Source organism: Hibiscus syriacus, unplaced genomic scaffold (genome assembly GCF_006381635.1).
Source record: "Hibiscus syriacus cultivar Baekdansim isolate YM2019G1 unplaced genomic scaffold, ASM638163v2 tig00002511_pilon, whole genome shotgun sequence".
Classification (NCBI taxonomy): domain Eukaryota; kingdom Viridiplantae; phylum Streptophyta; class Magnoliopsida; order Malvales; family Malvaceae; genus Hibiscus; species Hibiscus syriacus.
This window is the reverse complement of record NW_024061932.1, coordinates 1,266,501-1,288,733: the sequence shown is the minus strand read 5'-3', so window position 1 is coordinate 1,288,733 and position 22,233 is coordinate 1,266,501. Positions and strand designations below refer to the sequence as shown.

The following is a 22,233-nucleotide window of genomic DNA, read 5'->3' as shown; positions in this document are numbered from 1 at the left end:
CTTTACTTCCTAAAAGAGTTTGTGGGGACATTGAGAAGATCATAAGGAATGTTATTTGGGGGTCCGCCCCCTCGGCTCATAAAATATCTTTAGTCCATTCGGACAAGGTATGCCAACTGATCGATGCGGGTCCTATGAGAATAAAATATCTTTATTCTGAACATGGCCTAGTATATTGGTGATGGAACTTTAATCAATGTTTGGGATGACATTTGGATCCCTCATATAGGTTCTCTTCTTGCTCATGTCCTTCATCCTTCAACGCCAAGCCTCTATCCTTGCTTCACAGACCTAATGACATTTGACAGGTTTTGGAACTTTCCATTGCTTTTCACTCTGTTTCCTCGCGATATTTTCTCGAATATAGCCAGCGTCCGTTGCCCTGACCTCAATGATTTGACTGATTCCTATCGTTGGAGGTGGAATCAAGATTTTTCAATTAGTGAAGCCTACAATCGTCTCATGGAGTCTAGATGGGAGCCTCGCTCTTCCTTCCGACATCAAATCTAGCGTTTATGTTCCTCAAAGAGTTCGCTTATTTATATATGCCTTGCTTTTGAAGAGAGATTGTTGATGAATATTGAAAGAAGGCGCAGATCTCTTTCCAATGATCTATTCTGTCCAATCTGCAAAATGGAGAATGAATCGGTCTTGCACATTCTTCGAGATTGTTGCTCCGCTCGTCGCTTTTGGGATTCTGTCCTGCCAAACTCCTTTCGTACTTCATTTTACAGCATGAACCTTAAGCCTTGGATTCTGAAGAACATCTCCTTGATGGCTAGCTCCATTGTTTCCAACACACTGTGGAACCTCCTCTTCGCTGCTCTAACATGGTATATCTGGAAGTCAAGAAACAACCATTCTTTTTCCAGTAACCCCCAAGATCCAGAGTTCATTATCCAATATAGTATTATCTGGGAAAGACATTATAAACCTCCCTCGGTTGCTCATTCCCAATTAGTTAAAGTGCATGATTCAACTGTTACTATCCAATGGTCCCCTCCGCCTCTTCGATAAACCTGTCTAAATGTGGATGGGACAGTGTGTTCTAATACATGTAAAGCAGTCATCGACGGTATCTTTCGAGATAACTCGGGTGTTGAAAATTCAATATTAGCCTATATGTTCACACCTAAATTAATTTGATGTCATTGCTTACATCAATTTAGTTTTGATGTCATTGCTTACATCAATTTAGTTAGGTGAAAATTAAGTATTTTTCTCATGTTTTAATTTCAATGGTTTAGATTATTTAGTGTTTATTTTAATGAGTGGTTTAGATTGTTTTTTGTAACCTATAAATACCCTACTTGTATTTGAGTTTTATCATCCAACAATCAAAGCTTAATTATAAGCATTTGAAAGCTTTCTTAAGAGTTCTTCCCTTTTGCAATTTTGTGAGATTATTCTAAAGAGAGTTTTTTTTTTGAATCAATTAGAGTTTTTACTCTATTTTGATTCAACATCGGGCTCATGGCTTCACGGCTTTGAACGCACCATCGGCACCTTGGATGCTTTTCAAGCATAGCTCTGGACTATTTACGATGGACTGAATTTTGTTTGGCATCATGGCTTTGAATTTGTCTAGGTCTAATCTGATTGCTTTCGTGTAGTGTCGGTTCTCAATGCTGCAGACGCTCCCGCCAGCCCTTAGGCTCTTGTTCGCTCCATATCCATGCTCATTCAACGAGCCTAGGTAATTGATCTCACTTAGATTCCACGTGAAGCTAATCACATTGCCGATCTTATAGCAAAACATGCTGTTCATAGTTCACATTTTGAAATGTTTGTTCATAACTCTTCCCCGATTTATGTAAAGGCTCTACTCCATAGAGACATTGAGGGACCTCCCTATTGTAAAAGTTAGTGCCCTTAACCTAGTTCCTTAAAGATCATCCTTTTTATTTAAAAAGAAACCACCTTAATCATTTTGAATTTATTAAAAAAATTAAAAAAAACACGTGAATATTATTCATTTATTAAAAAGAACATTACTTTTTTATTTATTAATATTGGTAATTAACTTTTTATATAGTATAATTTTAATATTTTTATATAAAACATTATTCAAACTTAAATCATTAGAAAGAAAATAAATTGTCTTAAATTATTAAAATTATCTAGTAAATTATTTTTATATTATATTTAAATTGTGCTAATAGTGAAAAAGGGGAGAAATACGAGAGGCATTGTCCTGGAAAAGGTAGAATGTTGGATTGTGTGGTTCCGAGGCCGGAAGGGTACCGGAGATCTATACCTTTGCCTCAAAGTCGTGATGAGGTGAGCTTTTGCCTGAACATTATTTGACTATATTTACAATTAAAAAAATCGAATTGGATTGAAATTAGGCTTCCGAGTAGGGAAGTTTGATGATTTTAGTAAGGTATAGATGGGAGTTTGATTGGGTATTGATTTCAAATAATTGCACTTTTGGGTGTTATTGTTGTTTCATTGATGTCAAATGCCTGTGCAAAGGGCTGGAGTTGAACTAAGGTGACAAGAGGGGCTTAGTCAACTTTAAATGTGACAAGAGGTTAGCTAAGAGCTGCGAGCAGGCATCCCTAGCCTATGTGTTGTTTTCATTATTTACAAATATGTGGTCTTTGATTTCTTAGTTATTATGCTAGTAATTTTCTTTCACCTTTTTTTTTTTTGCCTGTTGAGGGTATATCTTGACTGTGACCTATTTACCAAGAACATAGATATCACAAGATTTTAATATTCCTCTTCTAGAAATTTATGGTGTTGAAGTCTTACCATTTTCTATATGCTGTTCCATCTGCCATTCTGTCTATCTAGTTATCATTGCTGCTGCACCTGCTGCTGTGAATACTATTTGGATATAACAACCTTCTTTGGTGCTATATCTCAACTTAACTGTTTTACCGTGCCAAAATCTTATTTAAGGTTCTTTTGGCTAATTGTGACTTATGATTGAAGGTTTGGTCTAGCAATGTGCCCCATACCCGTCTGGTTGAAGATAAAGGTGGGCAAAATTGGATGTCAATAAAGAAAGACAAGTTCATTTTTCCTGGAGGTGGAACACAATTTATTCATGGTGCTGATCAGTATTTGAATCAGATCTCACAGGCTGTCTGCTTTCACATTCTCTAGTTGATAGTAGTACACGTGCTTTTGACATGAGATTTATTATCATCTTTCTGTATGCAGATGGTTCCTGAAATTTCTTTTGGCCACCATATCCATGTTGCATTAGATATTGGTTGTGGAGTTGCCAGTTTTGGTGCCTTTCTTCTGCATCGCAATGTCACCACTTTATCAATAGCACCGAAAGATGTTCATGAAAACCAAATTCAATTTGCACTAGAGCGTGGGGTACCTGCCATGGTTGCGGTATTTGCTACTCACCGACTGTTGTATCCAAGTCAGGCTTTTGACTTGATACATTGTTCAAGATGGAGAATTAAATGGATTCGTGACTGTAAACTATATTTTCTTTATCATGTCCAAAACAGCTGCTATATCTTGAAATATTTGAGAAGTATTGGCATCCAATTAAAATTCAGTGGTCTTTAATTGACTATTGCAACTTAATAATGAAATTTAAATTCTTCCGAAAGATTTCTTTTGTGGTTACAATTGCTTGTGTGCAGGTGTTTACCCTCTGAATGTGCATATATAAATGTGTGTGCCTGTTTTTATGCTTAGTGGGTTGAGATATTAGTTATATACGAATATACATATATGCTGCATGTACTCCGGAGCTCGTTGATCTTGATGCTTCTTTTTTTTTTTTTGCCTATGATGAAGATGGAATTTTGCTTCTCGAGGTCAACAGGATGCTTAGAGCTGGGGGTTATTTTGTCTGGGCTGCACAGCCTGTGTATAAACATGAAGAGATTCTACAGGAGCAATGGAAAGGTATCCCCTCATGTCAAGTTTTTTACAGCCCTCTCTCTCTCTCTCAGCACTCACATGCAGACGTTTTTTATGGTGCATGATATCCCGATACAATGTTTTAGATGCCTTGAATGCTTTGCATCACTTAATTGTTTAAATAAGAAAGAACCAAAACGTCAGTTGTATGTATAACTCCTTGATCAACTATGACCTTCATCCACCTTTATCATCTTTTATCGTGTTCAATGGAAATAAGATTGATACATTGAACATTGAAATACTCGGATATTATTTTAAACTGATTTATCTACAGAAATGGAGGATCTTACCTCTCGCTTTTGCTGGGAGCTAGTAAAGGAGGGATATATTGCCATATGGCGGAAGCCTTTAAACAATACCTGCTATCTTAATAATGATACTGGAGCACTACCTCCCCTTTGTGACCCCAATGATAATTCAGATAATGTTTGGTATGTCCTGCTTCAATACATAAAAGTCACCACATTTAAATGACAATAAAATCTTCCGTTAATTATTTTAACAAATTTGGCTCTAGACCAAGGTTTTGCGACACAGTATCCTGCAATTTTTCTTGAAATTGCTCTTCAGATCATAGCCATGGTGTAAAGAAGAATCAGTAGCTTGAGAGTTAGACTGGAAACTCCGTTAAGTTGAAAAATCTCTGGGTGTGTTTTCTTTTAATTGGTGTACCAAATCTGTATTTTAAGGTTTTAAAAGATTATAGTCAAAATTTGATACCTGTAGTTTGTGCTTCAGAAAACAAAAAATATTTCACTTCTGTGGCCATTTACATTTATTTCAAACCTGCAAGGATCCGGCTATCTAAAGTTAACCAAATGCTTAGGCCGTTCTCTTTTAGTCGTATGCAGAGTTAAACCCATAAATGAAGTACAGATAAGAATAGCATAGAAGAATTGAGAGATCCTTGTTTAAGGCTTGGCTATTAGAAAGTTGAGAGCGGGAAATTTTAGGGTGGGGGCTTGGATTGGGGAATTATCGTCATTATTTTACTAAAATCTCCGGCAATTAAGCATACTGGTAGAGAAAAGATATTGTTTTTGACAACCTTGAATTATATTCTTTTAAGGAGTATTTTTAGCTTGTAGCCTCCTTGTTTCTTTTTTTTGCTCATATTGTATGCTCCTGTAAACTTCGGTATGTCAGAAAAGCTCAAGGAGTTTATACTGCCAAAGTTGAACAACTCGTAACAAGCTACCATGTAATGACGTTTGCAGGTATGCTGATTTGAGGGCCTGCATCACTCAATTGCCAGTGAATGGTTATGGCTCTAATGTTAGCACCTGGCCTGCACGTCTTCATGTTCCACCCGACAGGCTTCAAAGCATAGAAATGGATGGCTACATATCCAGAAAGGAGATCTTTAGAGCAGAGTCAAAATACTGGAATGAAATAATAGAGTTACATACGCGCTTTTCGCTGGAAAGATATGAAACTACGTAATGTGATGGACATGAGAGCTGGACTTGGAGGGTAACATCTTATATACCATGTTGCTGTACATACTTTTCTGATTTTGAAGTATTATGTTTTTCATAAAAATGTAATAGAAATATTGCATTATTTTGAATTTTTTGACTAGTTTTACTCTGGCAGGTTTGCAGCAGCCTTAATTGATCTCCAGATTGATTGCTGGGTTATGAATGTTGTTCCTGTTAGTGGGTTCAACACCTTGCCTGTAATTTATGATCGCAGACTTATAGGAGTTATGCATGACTGGTATAGTGAATGTGCACTTTAAAATCTGGATTTCATATTCTTCTTGCAACATCATGTGCTTGGTGGTATTGTAGCATTTATCCAAATTGTATTTACCCTCGTATAAAGTACATGAAGCTAATTATCTGGAAACAAAGCATACTGTTTTAGACTATGAATAGTAAAAAATATGTACCTCTTGAGGCCGATGTGGAGGAAATAACAGTAAAAAATATCTAAATGAGAAAGGATACCATTTATGTAATAATCAAAATTTCTACTTAGATGTATTTTCTGGAAGCCATGATGTCATTTTTTAGCAAAACCGAGCTGCTTTGGGCTAATCCATGTAGCAGTTAGCACATCTAGTAAATTGACATGAACTAGGGTGAGCCTTAAACTAAGTCAAGAAGCTGTCAAACACGGCCCTTAGTAAAACCAACCTGTGAACCATATGGATAGTTTTTTCATGCTCAAAATTTCACGGTTTAAAATTGGTATATTTGTTTTTCATTTGTGATTGAATGGTTTTTGATTGCTCTATGCTTTGGGATTCCTAAATTCTTTTCCAGGTGTGAACCATTTGATACCTATCCAAGAACATATGACCTATTGCATGCATCAGGCCTTTTCTCTGTTGAGAAGAAGAGGTATTATTCATCCCTTTACCGCTTGTGTCCCTAGTTTGTGGTAATGATGCACATTCTTCAGGTACAATTTGTCATGTTCCTTCTCTTGTCAATGTAGGTGTAATATGTCAACCATCATGCTTGAGATGGACCGGATACTGAGACCTAGTGGACGTGTATATATACGGGATTCAATCTCCGTTATAGGTGAACTTAAAGAAATAGCCTCTGCAATGGGATGGGTATCTGCGGTACATGATATAGGTGAAGGTCCACATGCAAGCTGGAAAATTTTAATATCAGAGAACGAATGTGACGTGCTTTCTTGATGAGTATTCGTGAAACCATGTTTTAGACGTCCATGTGGTGTGCACCTTTTGGACACATGGAATCTCACATAGAAAGAAGTCGCAACTCTCCGAACAAAAAAAGTAAGAGCTGCAACTTATTTCCAATGATTTTGAATATCTATTGTTTTATGTTACCCAGCGAACATTACAGATCGATAATTCTACATTTAGACGAAAATACACTAGAGGATTCAATTTCTCTTTTGTATGCCGCGTGTAATTTGTACATTAGAAAATTTGCCATTCAGTATATGTTGAAATTGTTAATGCAACCTTTACTACTGGTTATCTTTAGGAAGTGATCCATGTTTCACTTGAGGGGAAATTTGATTTTATTATGCTAGGTTATTGTTTGCCCCAACTCTTTATTTCTCAAAGAATGTTCGACACGGTTTCTAGCACACATATATGTTCCTCTAAGATCTCGTATTTGACACGAACAAACACATAAGTATTTGATATTCACATTTGTGTGTCTAAATGGCTAATGCATAGCACTTGAATCAAACTTCAAAGGGGACGAGATGATCCATCCATTGACAACTCGTAACATAGATTTCACCAACCAAATAAAACCAAACTTCTTTTATATCTTTCTAAAAGTCCATCCATTATCAAGGATCACAATACAAACTCTATCCAAATGACGACAATTGACTATGATTTTGTCGAAGTATCCTTAAGAACAGCAGTATTAACCTGCTTAGAGAGATAAGCTTCATAAATTTCAACGACAAGTCGAGGATCCTTTTCGACAAGTTCCATATACTCTTCCTTCTTTGTAAGCTTGTCCATGTTGTCCGTAATGAGACTCAAAGCTGCATCGAGCACGAGCTTGGCGCCGTGCTGGTGAGCAAAAGCATAGGTCAAGAGAGAATTATCCCAGTTCAATCTCGACAGAAGGAACTTCTCGCAGAACACTTTGAGATGCTTGACTTGGTATTTTTCAGCCAAAACAAGAAGATCACAAGCCATTTGCTCATCCAGCCATGCTTCTGCAGTGTACAAATAGTTCACAAAGGCTCGAAGAGCATCGTATGATACATCACTGATCTTGATCGTCCCACTTCTGCTTTCTTCCATCTCATTTTCAAGCATTGCTTTGAACACTGGTGAACGATTCACCTGCTCTCATATCAAAATGTTCGTATGTATTTAAGATTCAACATTTAACAACAATCAAACAATTAACGCTTTCTAAAAACATATTCCCTTATTTGGGTTTTACTTATTAGGTACTGCAAAAGCTAATAGCCGTGATCCAAACAAAAATATCGATAATTTCTAGTTTGGGTCACATTAAAAGTTCAAATTTCTACGGTTTTATTTGAAATTAAGCAAATGGATAGTACCAAAACGGCTTTATGGGCGGGAACAGGAACAGGGGGCAAGCCGGGGGAGCCATCATCGGAAGCGACCAAAACGACGTCGGGGAAGATGGGACCGGATGGTGTGGGGGAGCCGCGGTGGGCATGATCGAGCGGAGACCAAAAGCGTAAGAAGGCGACTTTGGCTTTGAGATCTTCGATCTCGCGCTTGAGTTCTTCCTCCGTCTCGCTGGCTTCCTCGTAACACTCCTTGCAGGTGCCGGCGTCGCGTGCGGCGTACTCCTCCTTGCAGGATATGCACCTCATCGTCTCGACGTCGCTTTCGCTCTCCGTTTCGGGTTCCGATTGAACCACCTGGTGAAAATGATGCCGTCGCATGCTTTTGCTCTATAGGAAAGAACGTGAGGCTTTTCCTACTGGGTTGTTTTAATTTTTTTTAATCATTCTTACTTTTAAACCTTTATATTTTAAAATTTATTTACTTTCCTTATTGTTATTTGGTAAACTATGTATTTAGTCATCTAACTGTTCATGTAATTCAGTTTTGGTCACCTAGTTATTTTCTTAAATCATACCTAATGTTACGTTTTGGTCTCATTTTGATCACTTGCAGTTAAGAAATTAAAAAAATTGTTGATGTGATATTTTTTTTTCAATGATGATTGTCGAGAAGGTCCTTCAGAAGTTCATATTTAAGTGAATGATTTATCTTTTTAGAGTCGTCATCGAACTTTTGGATTAGATAGGGTCAAATATATAAATTTTACCTTTTACTAGATCTGTATCTTATAAGAGATTCACTTGAAAGGGTTCGAAAGCCAGTTACGAACGAGGAAGGATGAGCATCCACACAACGCCCGAAATCAGTATCAACATGATTATAAATTGTTTTGATAGCTTAAATTAAAATTCAAGTTAAATTTTATATCTTAAAGATATATTTACTTACTTTTAAGGGTTTACTATTGTAAAACAATTAAAATAAGTTAGTATTGTAACAATAAAAATGCTAACTAAAATTAGGCTTAATTTATATAAAAAAAGTAAAAAGCCAAATTAATCAAATGAAAGATGGATAAAAAATTAAATTAAAAGGAAAAAATAAATAAAATAAATAATAAAGTACTTCAAACAAAATTAAATAAGTAAATAGGTTTGTAAACCACCGTGTGGCTTGAGAAGAGGTTTGTAATCTCATCCGAGATGGTGGCTTTGGTGTGAAACGTTTGTAAGATCAAAATATTGCTTTTTTTATAATAAAAAAAACTTCCGATTTATCTCTCAAAAAGACCAACTTTGGGCAATGGTGTTGCATAAGAAATACAAGATGCTTGAGCTGATTTCGGATTCCATAGATCGTAATGTTTTCTCCCAACCATGGAGATTTGTGGAAAGAGATTCGTGGTGGTATTGTTTGGACGTTGGGCGATGGCTCTAGCATTAACTTTTTGGACGGATGAATGGCTTAGTGACCTCAACCCTCTCTGAAACTATCTCACGCCCAAGATAACAAACGAGTGTACCAAGGTAAAGCGAATGATAAGATGACCTCTAATGGAGAGTAGGATTGGGAGGTTTTAAGGCCTTTGTTACCACAATCAATTCTCTAGATGATTGCAGCAATCAGAACTTCATTATTTAGTGGAAGCCTTGATATTCCAAGTTAGAAATGGGATACTAAGGACGGTTTTCTACCAAAAGTACCTATAACATGTGTAGGGTTGTGGCCGATAGGTATGATTTGTTGATGTGGAGTTTACTGGCCAATTATCGTAACCTACCACATATTATAACTCTTCTCTGGCTGATTTATAAGAGTCGTCTATTGGCGAATGAGGAAAGAGTCCGTCGACACATGAATTTTGATTTGAATTATTCCATTTGTGGCGCTACCATTGAAAATCTATCCTATATTTTTCGTGATTGTCCAACTGCTTCTATGACTTGGACAACTATTTGGCGCCTTTGGTTGCGATGTAGTAACTACATTTTGAATCGGAGAATCTAGTAATGGACAATGTATTGCAGACAAACTCACGATTAATGAGAGAGGTTGTTCGTACAATAAAGAATCGAGAGAAGTGAAATCTGAATCGAGTCTCTCGTGTGAATCAGAACTTACATTGATTTCCGCCGCCTATCTAGTGGTGGAAACTTGTTGAGCATATTCTGGAAGTTGCCAACTCAGCATAGTTGGTTATCCAACTCAACACAATTAGTTACTAGACTTAACAAACTTAACAAACTCAGCTGCTAATGTTAATCTGTTGCAACATGTTGTATAAATACAATGTAGTGTATTATGAACGACGATGAATAAAACTTCTTGATTTACTTCTTCACTCTATCTTCTCAACATGGTATCTGTCGCCATTGGTCTTGGAGGCTTCTTCCCTCCGTTGCTTCTCTGATAATTGCTGCAAAGTTCATCTTCTTCTTTCTCCACTAGTGTTTCGTCCATGGATGCTGAGGATGTTGTGCACAGCCTTGATCTTGGAGAGTCATCGAGACACAATCGCTTGTTCACCAACAAGAAAGTTAATATTGTGCTCAATGAAATGAATTACCTGTTGTGGAAACAACAAGTTCTTTTAACAGTAAGAAGTCATCGCCTGGAACGGTTACTCTCTGGGGAGCTTAAACCTCCGCCGGCGCAGATTCAGTCCGGAGATGGCACACTTGAAGTCAATGAAGATTACGAGATCTTTGTAGCACAGGATAGTGCCTTAGCCTCGTGGCTGTTATCAATAATCAGCGATCACATTTTTCCTCAGTTCGTTGGTGCAGAAACAGCCGTGAATGTGTGGTCAACGATTCTCAAGTTTTTTTCCAACCAATCCACAACGACGATAATGAGACTCCACTGCAAGTTAAGATCGATTAAAAAAGGTGATGAGAGTATGCGATCGTATCTTACACAGATCAAAGAAGTTTATGATGCACTAGCTGCGTGTGGAAGTGCGATTTCAGATTTGGAACAAATAGCCACTATATTGAATGGCTTACCGTTTGATTATCAACCGTTTATGGCGGTTATAGAGGCGAGCAAAGAAGATTTCTCTCTTGATGGAGTAAAGTCTGTGCTAGTTGATGCCGAGGCACAACTTAAGAATTTTCAGCTTCAATCTCAAGTTTCCATGAGTACAAATGTTGCTCGTATGCAGAGCAACAATCAAGGTCATGGTCAGTACAATCGACCTTATATTTCGAGTGGCATATCTGGTGCATGATCAGGAACTCGTGGTCGAGGACGTACTAGGCTTTAATGCCAACTATGTGGCAAGACTGGTCACTCAGTGGACAGATGTTGGCATCGCTTTGATCAGAATTTTCTAGGAGTGTTAGCTCAAAAAGATGAATCTACTGCTGTAGATGTTAACTAGTGTGAGGTGACTAATTCATACAATAACAATGTGCATCCTCAGGTTCATATGGTCTCTCCAACCTCAGACATGTGGATTGTAGACTCGGGAGCCACGCATCATGTCACCCCCGAGGCTTCTAAAGTAATCGATGGCTCAGACTACACTGGTCCAAGTAAGCTGGTCGTGGGTAATGGTCAAGCTTTAAACATTAGTAAAACTAGAACTGTGGTTCTCAATGCTAAGAATCGAGCTTTGTTTCTTCATAACTTACTACATGTTCCATCAGTTACTAAAAACTTACTTTATGTCTCAAAGTTTGCTAGAGACAATGGTGTCTACTTTGAGTTTCATGCAAAGGAGTGTCTCGTTAAAGATGAAGAAACGAATGTTGTTTTGTTGCAAGGACAAGAGAGTGGTGGATTGTATCAGTTTGTTGCCACAGTGGATGATCAGCATAGTGGTGCAAACGGTTTAGAAGCAAATGTAGTTAATAAAGTTTCAAGTGATGTGAAAAGTTCTTATACCTTGTAGCACATGAGACTTGGGTATCCAGCTCATGCCTCACTTGTAAAAGCTTGTAAACACATTGGAATTGTTTTCCCTACTACTGCGAGTACTGTAAATGGTGATATGTGTGTTGCATGTAAAATGGTAAAAATCCATAAGATTCCCTTCAATGAATCCTCTACAGTTTATACAAATCCCTTCCAGCTTGTATTCTCGGATCTGTGGGGGCCCTCGCATATTGTTTCAAGCAGCTTTTACTATTATGTTCCGTTTATTGATGCACACACGGGATATTCCTGGGTATACTTGTTGAAAACCAAGAATCAAGCCTTACAGGCTTATCAGTCGTTTCATGAAATGGTCAAAACACAGTTTGGTGCTGTGATTAAAGAAGTGCAAACGGATTGGGGAGGTGAGTATCGTCATATATCTTCACTGTTGACAAAGCTGGGTGTTCACCATCGGTTGTCTTGCCCACATACTTCAGAACATAACGGAGTGGTCGAAAGGAAACACCGCCACATCATTGAATTGGCCCTTGTCTTGATGGCTCAAGCATCCTTGCCATTTAGATTTTGGTCATATGCAGTAAGCACTGGAGTTCATCTAATCAATCGCCTTCCCACATGAGTTTTGCAAGGAAAGTAACCATTTGAGGAGTTTTATAACAAATTACCAGATTATGGTTTTTTAAAAGTATTCGGGTGTAGGTGTTTTCCTCATCTTCGAGCTTATCAAGGTCATAAACTTAGTTATAGGTCATAACCGTACACCTTCCTTGGATATAGCACACATCATAAAGGATATCAGTGCATGGCGTCTGATGGGAGGATTTACACCTCGAGACATGTCATTTTTGATGAACAGTTTTTTCCTTTTGCAGGTAAACAAGATGTTCAAAAAAATGGTCACAACCCTACAAAATTGACCATGCAGCTGCCTGTGGTTAATGGAGCAGGTAGGGTTTGCATGACAGTAGGTGTGCCACACGAAAGTCAAGAACAACCACCCATCGTGCATGTGCAACCTAACACAATGTCTCCAGATATAGGACAACAAACGTCTAGTGCTAGTCCTACTATGAACTCAACTAGAGACAGTGTGGGGCACTCGAATGAAGTTGAACAAGAGATTACCAATCAATTACCTAATGACACTAGTTTAACTCAAGGTGGGTTGCAAGGTATGATGCAGAACACGAGTGATGAAGCACAGTCAGCAGCTGCTCCTGTTGCTCGACACCCTATGATGACCAGGAGCAAATGCGGGATATTCAAACCAAAGCTCTATTCCATAGCTCATGTCGAGGCTGAGAAGGAACCAAGCTCGATATATGAGGTGTTACAGTCCCCTCAGTGGAAGATAACAGTTAATGAGGAGTATGAAGCATTAGAAAGAAACAACACGTGGTTCCTTTTTAGTTTGCCTGAAGGGCGGTCTATAGTGGGGTGTAAGTGGATCTTTCGAGTAAAAAAAATGCATATGGATCGGTGCAGAGATACAAGGCCAGACTTGTGGCCAAGGGATTCACACAAGTTCCTGGATAGAATTTTTAGGAAACTTTCAGCCCGGTGGTTAAAGCCTCTACCGTTAATGTCATGTTAGCACTTGCAGTCCAGAACAAATGGGAGTTGAGGCAAGTTGATGTGAATAATGCCTTTTTGAATGGTGAGCTTCATGATGATGTATTTATGCGGTAACCTCAAGGCTTTGAGAAGGTAGCTCCAGATGGTTCTCAATTAGTCTGCAAGCTACATAAAGCTTTGTATGGTCTTCGCCAAGCCCCGCGTAACTGGTTTTCAAAATTGAGGAATTATGTGATTAGCATCGGTTTTAAGAGCTCACAAGCTGACAACTCACTTTTTATTAAGCAAGAAGAAGGGCAAGTGATGTACATTCTGGTTTATGTCGATGATATAATCATCACTGGCTGCTCGAAGGATGAGATTGAAAAGATAGTTGTCTTGCTAAGCAAGAAGTTTTTCCTAAAAGATCTTGGTCAGTTGAACTACTTTCTTGGCATTGAAGTTAAGCATACAGGTAATGTTATCTTCTTTAGCCAAAAGAAATACATCATGGAGTTGTTAACCAAGATGCGAATGGATACAACTACTTCAACTCCTACGCCTATGATTTCTTCACTAAAGCTTTTCAAAGATTCGGGTGATGAGATGAACGATGCAAAAGAGTATCGAAGCCTGGTGGGATCACTCATGTATGGGTGTCATACAAGGCCGGATATTGAATTTAGTGTGAACAAGTTAGCTCAATTCATGCATGCACCTCGGGAACAACACTTTGTTGCAGCAAAACAGGTTCTACGATACCTTCGAGGGACTCTTGACTATGATCTGGTGTTTTCTCTGAGTAATGAGCTGGTTCAACTTACAGCATTTGCAGATGCTGATTGGGGAGGTAGTATAGATGACCGACGCTCGATATTCGGGTGTTGTGTATATCTAGGTGGGAATCTTGTCATGTGGAGTTCAAGAAAATAGAAAATGGTGTCAAGGTCCACCACTGAAGCCGAGTATCGAAGCTTAGCAGACGTTACATCGGATGTAACTTGGTTGGATACGTTGTTAGCAGATATGGGCATTCGAGTACAAGCCTCACCTGTTATTTGGTGCGATAACTCAAGTGCAATTGCAATGAGTGAAAATATTGTGTACCATTCAAAAACTAAACACGTTGAACTCGATGTTCATTTCGTTAGAGAAAAGGTTGCAGCTGGAAAGTTGAAGGTCAATTATGTACCCACTGAACACCAGGTGACTGATGGCCTAACCAAGGCTCTGGAAAAAGATCATTTTGCTGAGTTTCGGCAAAGGCTGGGAGTGTTGCCATTTGAAAGCTTGGAGCAGCAGAAAGGATGTTGAAGAGTTGAAGCAGCATGGAGGATGTTGAGCATATTCTGGAAGTTGCCAACTCATCATAGTTGGTTATCCAGCTCAGCACGATTAGTTACTAGACTTAACAAACTTAACAAACTCAGCTGCTAATGCTAATATGTTGCAATATGCTGTATAAATACAATGTAGTGTATTATGAACGACGATGAATAAAACTTCTTGATTTACTTCTTCACTCTATCTTCTCAACAAAACTAAACACCGATTACACCATGAATGGGATCACAAAGGCTGCTGCATGTTGTGCTCCGATTTGATCACATATAGGAGAGTGGATCATAGGTTTCTTGAAGACCATCAGGATTTGTTCAGTATTTGATACGGAGCTTTGGAGTATTTTTGAAGATCTTTGTATTGCTTAGGAAATGAATTTGAGACATGTTATTACCGAATCTGATAGTAAGGAGGCTATTACAACGATAACGGGAGGGTCAGGTATGAAGGTTGCTTCGTCAATGATTTCGCACATTGCTTTTAAAAATCGAGATTGGTACTTTTTCGTTTTGCTCCTCATGAATATAATAAAGTGGCTGATGAACTTGCTAAATGGCTTGAAAGCTCCCGAATGACATTTAAAGATTTTAGACTTCACCGAATAAATATTATTGAGTTATTGTAAAGTGGAGCCACTAGCAACGATAGAGGGCCTACGCATGGGAATATTATTACCATGGAAAATACACGGGAGACCACCAAACTATGCTCAATAATCAATCAGACCACCGAACTATTTTTTGTCTTAATCAGACCACCAAACTTTTTAATTGATTCAATCAGACCACCGCGCCGTTAATTTTTAACAGATTTGGTGACTTGTCTGTTAATAAATTGGTATAATTATATATTTGATTCTTAATATTTACATATTCTATCAATTTAGTCACTATTTTAATTCAATTAAATAAATTTAACTATCCAATTAAATTGTGACACACATCAATATATGATTGGAAGGTTTTATTTATGAATTTTAAATTATTTAATTAAATAATTTTTATATCCAATCAGGTGATGACACGTGTCACCACCCAATTGAAATGAAAATAAATGGACAAATTTGTGCCCAAGGTGAATTGAACCAGGGACAAGGGGGATAAAGCTTCCAGGCGGCAAACCATTGGGCCAAAGGTCCCTAATGGTTTAAAGTTGCAATAAGTTTTATTTAACTTGTAAAAGTTTGTTAAGGATAACAAATTAAACAAATTATTTATTTAAACAAATTATTGTTTAATTAAATAAATTATTCATGACTAATAATTTTCAAATAAATTTTGGTTCGATTAACGGTTAAAGAAAAAAAAATTGGTTAATTCGGTTCGGTTAATCGAACCGAATTAACCAAATTTTTTTGAAAATTATTAACAGAAATAATCGAAGCAAAAATTCGATTAATTCGGTTTGGTTAATCGAACCAAAATTTATTTGAAAATTATTAACTGAACCGAATTAACCAATTTTTTAATTATTAATCGAATTAATCGAAGCAAAAATTTGGTTAATTCGGCTCGGTTAATCTAACCAAAATTTATTTGAAAATTATTAACCGAACCGAATTAACCGATTTTTTTCAGTTCGGTTAATCGAATCAAAATTTATTTGAAAATTATTAACCGAACCGAATTAATTTAAAAATTATTAACCGAACCGAATTAACCGATTTTTTTTCTTTAACCATGAATCGAACTGAAATGTTTTTGAAATTTTTTAACCGAACGAACAAATTTCATTTAATTCAATTAATTTTCGAATTAATGAATTTTTTTAATATTTTCTAAGTTATATAAAAATTAAATATTTTTAAATTCAAATAAATAATTTACAATTAATTTAAATAATAATTTGTTTAAACAAATAATTTGTTTAATTTTTTATCCTTAACAAACTTTTACAAGTTAAATAAAATTTGTTGTAACTTTAAACCATTGGGACCTTTGGCCCAATGGTTTGCCGCCTGTAAGCTTTATCCCCTTGTCCTTGGTTTGATTCTCCTTGGGCATAAGTTTTTCTTTTATTTTCATTTCAATTGGGTGGTGACATGTGTCACCACCTGATTGGATAGAAAAGTTATTTAATATTTTAAAATTCATAAATAAAACCTTCTATTCATATATTGACGTGTGTCACATTTTAATTGGATAGTTAAATTTATTTAATTGAATTAAAATAGTGACTAAATTGATAGAATATGTAAATATTAAGGACCAAATATATAATTATACCAATTTATTAACGGACACGTCACCACATCTGTTAAAAATTAACGGTACGGTGGTCTGATTGAATCAATTAAAAAGTTTGGTGGTCTGATTGAGAAAAAAAATAGTTCAGTGGTCACATTGACTTTTGACCATAGTTTGGTGGTATCCCGTGTTGTTTACCCTTATATTAAAAGAATAAGTAAACAGGGAAAGAAGTCGCCAAATCCTTTAACGTGGTTTGAATGATCAATTTCTTTTAAATTCAATTTCAATTTTATCGTGGCTAGAATGATCTGGCAAAGTGAAAATTCTTTTACGTGCTAGCAGAACTTCCCACCAAATGAATCGCAGTTGTTTGCCGAGATGGATATAGTCATTGATGGATATAGTCATTGATCTTGAAAGAAGCATTTGCAAGAGCTTTAGTAATTTAAACCATATAGAATGACATTAAATATCCGTAGTTGAATAATTCGACATTCGCACTCTAAAATAAAAATAAGATAGAAAATAAAACCTCTCGTAGAGAAATTTAGAAAATAATATTGATTTATTTATGGATTTTTCTCCCTTTAACGGGGTGGAGAATATCTTTATTTATAGGCGAGTCTCCTTATTTCCAGTTCTATCTAATCACATTAATTACCATAATCTTTTCTTTTGATAGGAGATTACATTGGATATGGTAATATTCTTCTAAGATATTCTTTGATATGATGTCACTATATTTTTTCCGAAATTAGTGTGAACGAGATCTCTAACATTCTTGAATGATGTTGTATTATCTTATGATGACATATCAACATTACCGATAATTTTTTTAAGTGTAGTGACCAAAAAGAAATCAAAGCGTAATGTTAGATATAATTTTGAAAAAAGAATAGTTGAGTGACCAAATATAACCACATAAATAGTTAGGTAACTAAATACATAGTTTACCCTTTTATTTATCATTTTAAAAAGGTTTAATTTGAAAAATAAGTATTCAAACTATATCTCTTATTAACTTTAAGTTCCTAAAGTTTTTTTTTGTTAAGGTAGGTGTCTAACGTTTCCTTTGTTATTATTTTAATTTTATAGTTGTTAAAGACTGCTAAAATATGTTAAAAATTAGTTAACAATCAATTGTTTGACATGTAACCTAATTTTTAATTTCCTTTATTTTTTTAAAAAATAAATTCATAATTAAGAAAAAAACCTTTAATTTTTTTTATTTTTTACAAAACACTCAAAAATTTATAAACTTTTAATTCTCAAATCTCTAAAATATTAATTTCCTAATTAAGTTTGGGGATTTAGAGGAATTAGACGACATTAAGAAGATGGTTGATATTGGACGTCCAACTATGAATGGGTGAACATTTGACGATTATGGTGATGATTGGCGATGAGAATGGATTAGGATTAAAGGTTTGTGTATTTGAGATTTATGAATTTATGTAGATTTAGAGATTTAAATTTAGAAATTTAGTGAATTGGGACCACTGTAACACCTGACTTTAGACTTGATAGTTAGTGGCATTTAGAAGCAGTTATTAGATAATCAATAAAAAATTCTAGAACAGTCGTTTTTGAAAATTAAATTGAGAAATATTTTGATAACGTGAAAGTCACAAATGTTTTGGGTCAAACTTATATTTATAAAATATCGATTTAAATGTTAAATATCAAAATTAGGACTATTTGAATTGAGGATAAAAGTGAAAGTTTCAAAAGTGTATTATGTCGCTCTTTGAGAAGATAGATTAATTTTTTTAAAAGAATTCAACTTTCAAATAATATCTATAAATATTTTCATAAACTTGCTTTTAATATATATATTTTTCTGAAAATAATTTATTTTAATACTAGAGATTAACAAAAATAGCTTTTAATTGATTTTAACAAACCTAAATAAAGTTTGACTAATAAGTCACAATTCATCTTTTTCTTGTCAAACATCCTTGATTTCTCTTGAAAGTCCATCTTTTTCACAAAAACCTCTCTTATTTTCATCAATTTCCTCAAGTTTTTAGTTTAACTTTTGGTAGAAACGTTAATCCTCCTTCCTGGGCATTTATGTTATTCTTTTTACCTTTAAAGGTCAATAAATGTCCTCTCTTATCATGCTTCTAGTTTAATTAAAGATTATGTGCAAAACTGAGGTATATTTTTTAGACTTTTGTATAAATATTTCTAACAAAATTCATGTAAGATTAATGTATTTTGATGTTTTAATATAAAGTTACTATGTATAAAAATTGTTAAGTGTTAATTTAAAAGATTTGTTAATGATTTTGGATGTCAAAATTAGATGTTTATGTCAATTTAAAATTTTTTCTTGATTGATCAAAATAGATTTTGAGATTAAATATGGTGATTAGAGTTTGATTATGGATGATTTTTATGTGTTTAACTGGGTAATTAAATTATATAAAAGATATGATTAAGATTGAGACTGAATTAGTTAAGAAATTGCTAGACTCATTCTTGTATCGTTGCTTTGGTTATAAGATTTTCATACTGTTGTTGGTGATATTTTGGAGTGAAACTCGATTGATACCTGATGATATTTGTGTTCTTTATTGTCTCATTGCAGCTTCTAATCCATCATAGGCTTCAAGCAGCAAACAAAATAGAAATTTATGGTTTATTAAAGCAATTAATGGTATTATTGTGTACCGATGAGCGAAATATTGATTGATACATTATCATATTTGTTAATTAGTGTGTTAATAATTTGGGAGGAAAAAATAACCAAAATGATATCAATATAAAATAAGACATGCAAAGGAGATGCAGAGGAGACGGGATTTAATGTGATTAAACCTTGCCTACCTCAATGGGTGAGATGAACAACAATCCAATATAAATGTAGAGAACACGAACAGTACAAATACATGATATCAAATGTATCCCAAAACCCAATATAGATCCCAAAACCCGATATATCCCAAAACGCTATTACAACATCTCTACAACTATCTCTGTAACATAAGCCCCAAAAGTTGAATCCAAAATAATTCTCTCACATAACTCTAAAGGTTAAAACATAGTATCTATTTGTAGAGCCAAATACTAGGCCATCAATAATTTTTATTCTATAAGAATTCTTGCCTAAAATAAATATTTACTTTACTAAATAAAGTCAATTATCAAGAAATCTTCAACCACTAGAATTACAATAAAATCTAATTTAAATATCAATTATAATTTGGATCAAAATTATAAAAATTCCCCCCTTACCAAAATTTCATCAAAAATTGACCTTCAAGTATTCAACAACTTCAATCTTTACGTAAGTCGCATATATGTTGAAGCACCGTTGTCAAATCTTCAACAACTTCAATTCTTACACAATATCCATTGGAGTATCATTGGATCAATTGAGAATTACTTATATGCAAATGAAAATTCATTACAACAAATTCATCTTGTATGTCTCTAAAATCGCTAACAAAATCCATAACAATAAATTCCTTCAAAACTCCACAACTCGAACCATAACTCTAACACCACTCGTTAAGAATTTGGGAGTGAAAAAATAACCAAAGTGATATCAACATAAAATAAGACATGCAAAGAAGACAAGCTTTAATGTGGTTCAACTTTGCCTACCTCCACGAGAGAGATGAACAACAATCCAATATAAACTTAGAGAACACATATATTACTAATACATGATATCACATGTATCCCAAAACCCAATATAGAAACCAAAACTCGGTATATAAAAAATTACTCTTCTAACATCCCTACAAAACTAGCTCTGTAACACAAGACCCAAAAGTTGTAGAGATCTCAAAAAGGATTACATTTATCCAAAATAATTCTCTCTCACATAACCATAAAAGTTAAGACATAATCTATATGTATAGAGTCAAATACTTGGTCACTAAGAATTCTTATGGAATAAGAATTCTTGTCTAAAATAAATATTTACTAAATAAAGTCAATTATCAAGAAATCTTCAACAACTAGAATTACAATAAAATCTAATTTAATTATCAATTATAATTTGGTTCAAAATATAACAAATATTTTTAAAAATACCAGAATGATTATTGACAAACATGGAGAATGAAGACTTTAAGTAAGAGAAACCACTTCTTTTACCATCCATATCAACTTGGATCACCACAACTCAAATTGAAACTATTTTATGACCAAATTACCAAGATCACAATGATAATCTTGAAAATTTGTTCAAGCCTCCTTGAATGAAAACCATCTTGTAAAGTTACCTATTGCTAAGTTGAAACTCAGGTTGTTATTTTCATTTTAATAAGATAAGGGTAAAAAGGGTAAATGATTGTAATGACAATGCCTTGATAGGTTATCACTATACCGCCCATCATCGTGCTTATCATAAGCTTGACCGCCTATCACCTTACTTATCATATGCTAGCCGTCTATCACCTTCTAGAAGACCCATCTAGGTCGTTCATCTTATCTCAAAAGCTAATGGACTTAATCAAGCTTTCAAAATCCTTGTTTTTTATGATTACCGTTGGATTAAACACTACATCACGGGTCTACATTTGAGCCACCCATCCATGAAGACTATGATAGCTTTTATTTATTATTTTTATTCTTATTTCAATACTTAGTCATGTTACAACAAGGACTCGTTTAAAACTATATAAAGGATGCTCTTCCCACCGTTGTAATCACATATTTTCTTGAATCAAATACATTGAGAGTTTATTTTTGCAAGTGTTGATACTTGTGCCTTCAACGTATCTTTTCATTGTGTTCTTTTCAAGTTATTTGTGAGAGAGATCTTCACACTTCGGTTTACCTCTTCATTGCGATTAGAAGGCTAGTTAGAGTAGATTATAGAGTTTGCCTAGTTAATTACGACTAGGAAGATTCTTAGGACACTTATCCATTGATTTCCACCATCATCATCATCATCAACATTCAACCACCCACTATCTCTATTCATTCAAGCTTGCATTAACTCATATATACTATGGGAAATTTCAATTTCAATTTTCTCTTAATATGTTTATCCTTTTTCAATTCCGTTTTCATATTCACATTACTTATTTAATTACCTTTCTAACACCTATCTACTTGTTCCATTTTGTTTGAGGATCAATTTTGTCAAAAACCCTAATTTGGCTAGCTTCTTCCTATCCTATTTTTTGGGATTACAATGAAGCTCAAATTAATCAACCGAATAATTTGCCAAAAGGGGGTGAATTGGCTTTTTGAGTTTAGGGAGTAAGGAGTATAAAGATGAAATAATTTGCATAAGGATTTATAGTGGTTCAACTTCTCAACCAAGTCTACATCCACTACCTAAGCTCCCCACTTAGGTTTTTCTAACAAATTCACTAATTTGTTCTTTCTTTTTCCTGG

The 22,233-nt window shown here is 35.1% G+C and overlaps 1 protein-coding gene and 1 pseudogene across 1 annotated transcript; one reads left to right on the top strand and one right to left on the bottom strand.

Moving 5' to 3' along the window:
* The first annotated feature begins 633 nt into the window (after nucleotides 1–633).
* On the top strand, nucleotides 634–6,849 carry LOC120147352 (annotated as a pseudogene).
* A 262-nt stretch (nucleotides 6,850–7,111) lies between these two features.
* On the bottom strand, nucleotides 7,112–8,320 carry LOC120146568 (BTB/POZ domain-containing protein At4g08455-like). The gene is made up of 2 exons (XM_039160097.1): nucleotides 7,930–8,320; nucleotides 7,112–7,702 (listed from the first exon to the last, which is right to left on the bottom strand). The coding sequence occupies exons 1-2, from the start codon at nucleotides 8,281–8,283 to the stop codon at nucleotides 7,235–7,237; spliced, it is 822 nt and encodes a 273-aa protein (XP_039016028.1). The 5' UTR covers nucleotides 8,284–8,320; the 3' UTR covers nucleotides 7,112–7,234.
* Between the last annotated feature and the right edge of the window lie 13,913 nt (nucleotides 8,321–22,233).

What these genes read in the sequence shown, in the direction of transcription:
- LOC120146568 (XM_039160097.1), bottom strand. Translation starts at nt 8,283, where the DNA reads ATGCGACGGCATCATTTTCACCAGGTGGTTCAATCGGAACCCGAAACG. An exon ending in CCGCCCATAAAGCCGTTTTG is followed by an intron (nt 7,703 to 7,929) that starts GTACTATCCATT and finishes ATATGAGAGCAG; the next exon opens with GTGAATCGTTCACCAGTGTT.